We start from the raw sequence: 9,935 nt of genomic DNA, 5'->3' as shown, positions 1-9,935 counted from the left end.
CATCTTGCAAAATTGGCGGCGGGTATGGGTCTTAAAAGGCAGTAGTTGGGAGAAATCCCTGATTGTATCTCGAAGACTATCTGGGGGGAGCAATATGTATTCTCTTGTTGATTTTTTGATGGAGAAATGAAGATTTATGTTTCCAAAAAAAAAAAAAAAAAAGGTGTAGTCCTATGTAATTGTCAACTTCTAATGTCACTGCCTTGTTAAGGATGGAATGAAGTAGGAAGATCACCCTACTTGCTTCCATCACCCAATTATTATTATTATTATTTGTACAACTTTGCAAATAACATAATTTTATCAAAAAACAAAAGAGCAAGACTCAAGCAAAAAAAGAAAGAAAAAATAAAAATAGTTCAATAATGATAAGAGGAGGATGAATAATAATTTGTAAGAATTAATACAATATTCTATATGAATGAAAGCCCCCCCCCCCCCAAAAAAAATGATAAGAGGAGGATTACCTTCTACGATCGTGTCCTAGGAGCCATAATAGCTGACGGAACTAGTCGTGAGTGGAAGGGTCGGGATTGCTTAGCTTCATTTTTTCTAGTGTGACACGAGCAACGAAATCAATGACAGTGATAGCTAATTGCACTATGCTTTGAGGTAGGGGACGACGATGGGATCTATATAGCCAAGTAAGTTTTTATTTTTTGTTTTTTATTTTTTTTTTTATTTTTTATTTTTTTTTTTTGTTAACGTGAAGTCAGGCAAAATCGGGGTAGTACGATTCCTTATCAGATAAAGTGATGGCTTCGACATTTTCTGGGTATTACAGCGTTGGTTTTAAATTTTCTAGAGTGTTCCAATTATGACTTGCAGCTTGAAGAAGGATGTACGACGAGTAGGTTTTGCTTTTAGGAAGGAGTCATGAGCGATGCTAGTAAGGGAGAAAGTCTGTGGAATGAGCAATGTAGCAGTTGCTCCCACTCACTCGGGCATCTTTCAATATATATAAATTTTAGGGAAATTATATATAAACTCTTTAGGTCAACGCGCTTTTTTAAAAAACTCCCTAGGTAATTTTTTTTTTTTTTTTAATTTAGTCCTTGGGTCATTCGAAACTACTAGAAAACTCCCTACCATCAATTTTTGTTAACTGCCGTTAGTCCACTCAAAACTCTCCATTTTATATGATTAAAATATTCATTTTTTATTAATTTAATTTAAAAACTTAAATCTTAAAAATAAAAATTGAATGGTGACCAGGGGTGGCACCCACCCCCAACCCCTATAGGGTGGCCGTAAGCCACCCCCAGGTGGTTTGGGGTGGCCCGCAGGCCACCCCTCAACCCATGGGGTGGCTCAGCGGCCACCCGTGCAGGTGAAATGGCGAGGCCACAGAGGGAGTGGCTGGCCAGCCCGTGGGTGGGGTGGCCTCAAACCACCTGGGGGTGGCTATACCCCATGGGTGAGCAAACCACCCCTGGGGTAGCTTACGGCCACCCCATAAGGGTTGGGGGGGTGGCCAGGGGTGGCACCGCCACCCCTGGCCACACTTCAATTATTTATTTATTTTTTAAGATTTAATTTTTCAAATTAAATTAATAAAAAATGAATATTTTTAATCAGATAAAACGGGGAGTTTTGAGTGGACTAATGGCAGTTAACAAAAATTGATGGTAGGGAGTTTTCTAGTAGTTTCGAGTAACCCAAGGACTAAATTTTCGAAAAAAAATACCTAGAGAGTTTTTTAAAAAAGCGCGTTGACCTAAGGAGTTTATATATAATTTCCCCAAATTTTAAGTGTCTTTCATTACATTTTTTATTGTAAGCATGTAATTCTGGTAATAGAAAGGTTATAATTAAATGGGATGATCTCATGATTTCTCCACAAAAATACTTGTCTTGTGGCTTTCACAATCGTTGGATTAGCAGATTACACAATGGTTGCTACTACCAATCGTTGAATGCTCCAGCTATTGCATGGGTGCTTGTGATTGAAATGCGCAGTAACATAACAAAAAATTATTTCAATTTACAAAGCAACAGAAAATCGGATGATGGTTTATGATCCTTGTAAGGTATGATGTAAATCAAACAATAATAATTTTTTTACCAGCTGAGGGGAATCTTTGTATTATCCAGAGGTAGGATACGGTGCGGGCAGTTGTTATTATGTGGAGCGTTCAATCACCATTCGTTGGCATGAACCATCGGTCAACATGTAAGTTTAAATTGATTGACTAAAATGGATGGTGTAGATCATTGAATGTAGCATATTACAATGTTGGGAAGATCACACAAGCCAAGTTTGACGCCTTTATTGACATGCGTTGCTGAACAACATTACTCAACACGCTTGACAGCGAAGCATGTGCAAATAGTTGGTGCATTTCAAATTAAAGTTACTTTTCACACTACCTGAGGTAAGTTGGCTTTGTGAGGGAAGTCATTCACGTGCTTCCTACCTACTCTTCTACTAACAAGCGTAGACTAATTAATCCAAAAAACAATAAACGGGGTTAGTGGATCACAATTATTTAGCCTAACTAACTTGAACAAAATAACATGTAATTCAGTTTGTCCCACGTTGATGTGCAGGTTGAGAAAGAGCCACAAAACACCTAAACCATGCACAAAGCCCAACTTCAAAATGAACCCCAAAAAATGAGCATGATGGGATTGGCCAAAAATAATGTTATTGCTTTGGGTTTCGTAATTTGAAATCTGAATTAAAGTCTGAGCCCACGTGATTTAGCAACTCAACCAAATATTCCATAAATTTGGTTTCAACATGTGGTGGTCATTGTGAATCAGGGTTCATCATCTAGTTTAGCATACAAACATTTCAGAAGAATGACAAGATAAAGAAACCGTGTGATTTATTTCATAAACTATCAAATATACCTAATATAAACACAAAAAATTATCCATAATTTAAAAACCGAGATCAAACATTAATTCCTTGTTGACATATAATAATTTATGGCTAAAAGAAATGAAAAATAAAAAAATAAAAATGAAAGGAACAATATAAACTAAACAAGGTAGCATGTTACCCTGAGTATGAGTCAAAGAGGAAGATGCAACAAAAAATACAATGCTGTATAAACGGCTAAATAGAAGCCTTCTTGCTGTATAGTAACATATGTTAGTATATATAGTAACAAGTACCAAATATACTCAATATAAACACCAAAAAATTATCCATAATCCAAAAACATAGATCAAACATTAATTTCTTGATGACATAATAATAATTTGTTGCTAAAAGAATTGAAAAATATGAAAGCAACAATATAAACTAAAAGGAAAAGTACACTTTACCCCCCCCCCCCTCTGCCCCCCAAAAAAAAGTTTGAGCCGATTTTCAATTCGATCCCTAATGTTTCAATTTTTGCAATGGACCTCCCAAAGTTTAAAACTTTTTCAATTCCGCCTCTCCGTTAGTCGCTGCCGTATTATTTAATGAAACTGTGATCACGTGACCCGTACGTGATCATTTAAGCCCATTCTTTCTCCAAAATGCCCCCACCCACACGATTAATCCTTACCCTCACATTCTCATTATCACCATCACCATCACCACTTTTTGAATCATAAGCTTGATATTCAAACCCTGCAATCCCATATTTTGTCATTGAACGAGGTTGCCATGTAGGGTGGTTGGTCTGGAACCGCTTGTTGGATCTCTGTCGGGTTCTTCCTCTGCCTCTTGGGGTTTCCTGGATATTTTTTCTTCTTCTTCTTTTTCTTGATTTTGGATGATGTTTTCAGAGTTGTTGGGTGCTGACTCCAATGGCTTCTTGGGTGGTATAATTTTCAAGACCACCCTCTTCTTCTTCTTTTCACAGGCTTTTCCAGGTACTGCTTTCTCTTTTTCATGCGGAATTGAATGAATTCCATAAAGATCATCTTGGTTAGCAGCTTTTCTACCTCGTTTTCATTCTCACCCACAGCTGTTATCCCCTCCTCTATGATTTTATTGAAGTGCCCACATAGAGTAGAAGAGCCCCCCCTCAGATCCTCAAGAGTGATGGTCATATTGCTCAACGTCTTCTTCCTCTACTTCCTAAAACAAGAAAAATGATATGATTTTGAATTCCAAAAGAGAAAGTTTAAGAGATGATACCGTGTGGGTGGGGGCATTTTGGGGAAAGAATGCGCTTAAGTGTTCATGTGCGGGTCACGTGTTCACAGTTCTATCAGATAAGACGGCAACGACTAACAGAGAGGCGGAATTGAAAAAATTTTAAACTTTGGGGGGGTGCATTGTAAAAATTGAAACATTAGGGGTCGAATTGAAAATCGGCTTAAACTTTAAGGGGGCTAAAGTGTATTTTTTCTTGAAGAAAATAATTATAAGGAGCCTAAATGATGGATCCTTTGATACAACGGTGAAGGCTAGTCCCAGCCCTGCCAATCGTCATGAGTCTTATCAACAGAACTACCGAGGGTGTAACACCATTGCTCAGTTAACTATCCAATAGTTAATTCAAAGCACCTCCAAAGACTTATTCACTAAGTAAATAAGTCTCAAATGATCTAACTGGCAATTGCAACGGAAGAATTATTAACTTAAATTAAGATAGCACATCCGAATAAAATCTATTATTCAATACATCAAAACCGAAAGAAACTCCAAAATGGATACACTCTCAAAACATCAAATCAATATCCAGTCTTAACCATATAAATTAAGTAAATAACATCGATCAACTCGTGTTGAGCATCCTTATCACTGCGCTCCCACATGTCCTGTAGCCACTCGCCATTTATAACCTCAAAGAGGACCTTGACTAAACCTCCACAAGTACAAACCGTCTCCCCGACATTGCCACCTAGCTACTAGTTATCTACTAAACACATTGTGTTTCACAAGTGGAAAAGAGACCAAGTGTAAGTCCGACACTTGGTGAGATAAAATCACATGAAACTAGTTATATAATTTGTGATCTCATGGTTTTGAGAAAATGTTTATTCCATAATAAAATTGTATATCATACAAGGCAGTTGATATTAGTAAGAGAATATGCAATGCAATATAAATATATGAATGTATGATAATTATGATCATACTGCTATAGTTCAACTCCATATGATCTATTCAGGCCCTTACCCATTCCTGATAGGTTTGCGCATTCTCGAAATAACCTCTAGTATACATCGGCGCCCTGATGTGCACAAATTAGCGGTTCTCATCATGAGCCCACTGTGCCCGACCCCAATTAGCCTACGCTGCTAACAATGTTGTATGTCATGACCACCATGCGAACATGGCTACGCATTGTTACTCAGCTGACTTCTTGGATCCAATAACGAATCATAACTAAATTGGACCATAGAGCCTTGCCTGTGTACTAGTAGCCATGACACAAGGCCATGTTTACAAAATGCATTTATCTTCATAGTGTTTTACATGCATGTATGATATAAAATGCTTACATGAATTTCAGTTTATCTCATAAAATGCACAAATAAGAGAGTTTCACATGTTCCTAAAATAGAGTTCGTGCAATAAAAGTGATGCATGTTATTTCATTCATATCAAAATAGTATGTTAAAATGATGCTAATCACATAACAATATCCATGTGAGACTCACTTACTTGAGTCATGGAAACAATCTCTAAACTGACCTCAATCCTTCTAAGATGGTTCTTTACAAAAATTTTAATGTTAGGCAACTCTTCCGGACCAAAAAACTTACATAATACCTAAAAACTGACGAAAAAGTATTATGGAAGGGGGAAGGATCAATCTTGCTTAAGGAGGATCGATCCTGGCAAGGGGAGGTCCGATGGTTGTTTGGCGTTGGCTTGGGGTGGTTTGGTGGTGGTCCAACGGCTGTTTAGTGGTGTTCTAACGATGGCTTAGGGTAGTTTAGGGGTGACTCGGTGCTGGCCTAGGGGTGGTCTAGCGGTGGTCCGATGATGGTCCAACAGTTAGAGAAGGAAAAAAACTCGAAAAATGATTTACAAAAATTTAAATAGGAAAACAGTTTTTCGAAACTAAATAAGTTTTTTTTGTCAAACCAAAATTTTTTTAGTCACACTAAACATAAAAAAAAAAAAAATACAATAAACATTTTTCAAAAACCATTTGACTTCGAAACAAATGTAGTCTTAGAAAAATGTTTTTGATATCATTTTCCTCATTTCCAAATACAATAGAAAACAAATGATTTTTTGCTTAGAAAATTTGAGCCTAGGCGAAATTTAATACATTGATTTATTCAAAAATAAAATTATAAAAAGTTTTTGGTGGTCATTTCCAGCTGACAAAAATACCCAATCAGGGGGCATCGAGTTGACGCTACTGGTATATATATACACACCAGATGTGGTAATATAATAAGCATCACCCTGTTCGAATTCCACGTTCAGCGCCACCATGTTTTAGACTCAAAAGAATACATTTTCACGCAATCTCTTAATTAATACCTGTATTCTAATCATCTCCAATTATTATTCGTCCATTCATTCCAGGTATCTCAGAGGTCTCAGAACCTGCTTTCATTTCCAAAACCCTTTTGATATTCAATCATTTGTGATTTTCCAAAATCCATCTGTTCCTATTAATAATATCTGTGATTTTCTAATATTTTTCATATGATCTTGGCCTTGAAATCACGTTGAGGCTTGAGCCATTGAACTCTGCGACTGAATTGAGGCGTGGGTTCTGGGTTTTAGGTGAAGAGGTGAATTGGGTTGGTTTCTGTTTGAAGAAAGAGCAAAAGGGGTCGTTTGGAGTGGTGGTTTGGGTGAGAATGGGGCATAGCTCGAAGAAGAAGAAGCGAGGAGGTGGGAGTGGGAGTGGGAGTGGGAGTGGGAGGAGGAGCAAGGGCAGGACTCAATTGAAAGATCATGCGTCTCATGTTGGTGCTGATGATAATGAGCTTCTCTCTGAGGAAATCACTGCCTTGTAAGTGATTCTCGGTCTCCAAGTGGTTTTCTTGCCTGGTGTTTTTGGTACTTGCTACTTGGGTCCATGTTCCCTATCAGTAGCTTTGGTTGTTGACAAAGTTTAGAAGTGTTTCAGGTTTTGAAAAAAATGGTAAAAATTGAGAATTGATTTTGGAGGTCACATTTAAGAAAAGTTAAAATTTAATTTGAAAAAATTGAGATCTTTTTTTTTAGTAAAATAAAAGAAAAATAAAGAGTGAAAAAAAGACTCTTCAGCCTTTAAGGAGTAAGAAGAGCTTTAGAAACTTTACCAAACAGACCCTTTATTTTTAAATTTAGATGAGGATGACTTGGCTGAATTTGTGGAATGGAATCATAGTCACCTTGATGTAATTTATTTTGTTGGGCTGAAAAGTTGGATATACTTTGGGAATTTGGTTTAAGGTATGAAAAAATTTAATAGATGTTGATGGCCAGTAATTCTGCAATTTGGACAAACTCGAATATGGGACTAGGGGTGATTCTGGCTGTAAAATATGATTTTTTTGAATTATGGATCATGATCAAAGTATCAAGAACAGAAGCCAAAATTCAATTTATAGGCCTATGATTGTCACAAATTCGTTGAAGTATTATAAATTGAATCCAACAATAATATGGCGATCTTTTGAATTAAATTACTTCAATTGATGAAATTTTATGTGTGGACTACGAACTAGATTTACCTGTACATGGGATGATCTGTTGCTTGGCAGTTTCTGTTTTAATTTTAGTCTTAGTATTGTTTAGTGATCTTGAATTGGGCTCAATTGAGATTACCCTTAAAAGTATGCCTTAGCTGCTTGCATGAAAGCATGATGCTATAACTGAAAACAGAACCATAAGCAAATTTAACGAGTCTTACCCAACCATTTTGGTTAGCTTCATGAAATCCAATGGAAGCATTCATGTTTACTTCTGTATATTCTTGTGTTTTTGCCATCTTATTCTTATGTTTAGGTGTGCAATATTTCAAGATGACTGCAAAGTTATTTCTGGGTCATCTCCATCCTCTCAAATAATTCTTAAACTCAGGTTTGTACTATTTTGATGTCGCTTCAATCTCAATAATGAGCTATAATCTTTCTTTCATTCAGTTTTTACTTGGAATCTGAACAGGCCTTACTCAAAGGATATGGGTTATGAGGATCTAAATGTTTCTGCTCTTCTTTTAGTTAGGTTAGTCATTTTGTGCCCTGTTTTGTTTTCATTCTTTATCAAATCTTATTCCTTGGTAATGGTTCTTTGTCTCTCCTTATTTATTAGGTGCTTACCAGGGTATCCTTACAAGTGTCCAAAGTTGCAGATAACTCCAGAGAACGGTTTATCAAAGAGCGATGCCGATAAGCTTCTAGCTCTACTCAGTGATCAGGTTTGAATTGACTTCTTTTTTTTTTTTTTTTTTTCCTGGTTTTGTATGCTCTGTCAAGAATTCTGTTGCAGTGGATAAAATACTTATGTTTTCTGTTCTAAGTGAAGTTCTTTTCAGTTTACTAATTTTTAAGTCAATTACTGGAGACATGGTCCTGATGCATGGAGCTGTGGGTGGATATACTTTTCAAGCTGTGGTTTTATGAGTTCCCACACTAGCGGCCAGATGATTCCACATGTATAAACATAATGGTCTCTAAAATTGAAAATGAAGCTTGAAATTTCACTTAGGTCACTGTTTTATGTTCTGCACATGTAAGGTGTGTGTGTCATTAGGTAATTATTATTTATAATACAATTGGTTCTGCTTCTGACATCTTATTTTTTACGGAGTGACATAGTTTCTTTTATTGTGGCCGATGGTGTTTGGACCAAATAGCATTTCCTTCCCTTTAAAAGAAGTGGTGGAGGATGCGGTCAGGAGAAATCCTGTCTGAATGCTTGAATTGTGTTTACCAACAAAAAGGTTTCTTTTATTATAAACATTGTTTTCTCTTAGGCAAATTCTAATGCCCGAGAAGGACGGGTTATGATTTTCAATTTGGTGGAGGCCGCTCAAGAGTTCCTATCTGAAATTGTGCCAGTGGGTCAATCACATGAATCTGTAAGCTTTGCCATTCAATCATAGTGTTTTAACTTTTTATCTATTTAGCATTGCATATTTTATGTAACATGTTAACACATTATTGATGCTAATCTTTTGTCTTTTATTTGTTTACTGAGCAATTTATTAGCTTACTTGTTTTAGGCTTGAGAGGAACTACTTGTCATTATTAATTGTTGATTAGTTTCAATACCTACCTCATCATCTCTGTCATCTTTCTGAATCTCTTTTGGTTATTTGATGTCTCTTTGTTTATTTTTTATTTTTGTCATATTTGAAATTGGGGATTTGAGGCACTAATCTTGACTCTTATTGGATGTTCATGAGAGAATCTTATATTTTTATTTTAAAGGCGTCTTTCAGTTGGTATATTTTGTTTCTTTTATAACAAGGAATTTGTATTGTCCTTGTTTCTAACAGTACAAATCTTATTATGACATCAAAAACAAGTATAAAGGGGGTGTACACTATATACAATTTTATATTGTTTTTTGGATGTGGTGGATCCCTTCAAGTAAAGGGAAGTTTGAGGTTCGCTCCTTCTATAGGAGGCTTGCCTTTAAGGAGCCTAACCACTTCCCGTGGAGAAGCATTTGGCGTACTAAGGCTCCTTCGAGAGTGGTGTTTTTCGCATGGTCGGCTGCCCTTGGGAAATCTCTCACGCTGGATAATGTTCGGAAGAGAGGTATTGTTGTGATTAATCGTTGTAGTATGTGCGAGGCAGATGGGGAGTCCGTGAATCATCTCTTCCTTCATTGTGGGGTCGCGCGCAAGTTGTGGGATGTTATCTTCTCTCGCTTTAACATGAGTTGGGTTATGCCTAGAAGCGTTAAGGAGATGTTTGCTAGTTGGTGGGCGGGAGGTAGAACCAGTAGTGCCGTGGTATGGAAGATGGCTCCCCTTTGTCTTCTATGGTGTCTGTGGAAGGAAAGAAATGCGAGATGCTTTGAGGATTTGTCGAGGAACCTTGAGGACCTTATTCATTTCTTTTTGTACACCTTATTCACA

At 36.8% G+C, this 9,935-nt stretch overlaps 1 protein-coding gene across 1 annotated transcript in view; it reads left to right on the top strand.

Moving 5' to 3' along the window:
• Nucleotides 1–6,329: 6,329 nt before the first annotated feature.
• LOC132182084 (eIF-2-alpha kinase GCN2) overlaps nt 6,330–9,935 on the top strand; it is an 80,116-nt gene continuing 76,510 nt past the window's right edge. Inside the window, exons 1-5 of the mRNA XM_059595292.1 lie at nt 6,330–6,872; nt 7,853–7,927; nt 8,012–8,071; nt 8,159–8,264; nt 8,823–8,927. Coding sequence (XP_059451275.1) covers nt 6,718–6,872; nt 7,853–7,927; nt 8,012–8,071; nt 8,159–8,264; nt 8,823–8,927 — 501 coding nt within the window. The 5' untranslated portion in view covers nt 6,330–6,717. The remainder of the gene's footprint in view (nt 6,873–7,852; nt 7,928–8,011; nt 8,072–8,158; nt 8,265–8,822; nt 8,928–9,935) is intronic.

The sequence above is a fragment of the Corylus avellana genome, chromosome ca1 (genome assembly GCF_901000735.1).
Source record: "Corylus avellana chromosome ca1, CavTom2PMs-1.0".
Taxonomy (NCBI): Eukaryota; Viridiplantae; Streptophyta; class Magnoliopsida; order Fagales; family Betulaceae; genus Corylus; species Corylus avellana.
Note: the sequence above shows the minus strand (reverse complement) of the source record. Positions and strands in the feature narration are given on the sequence as shown.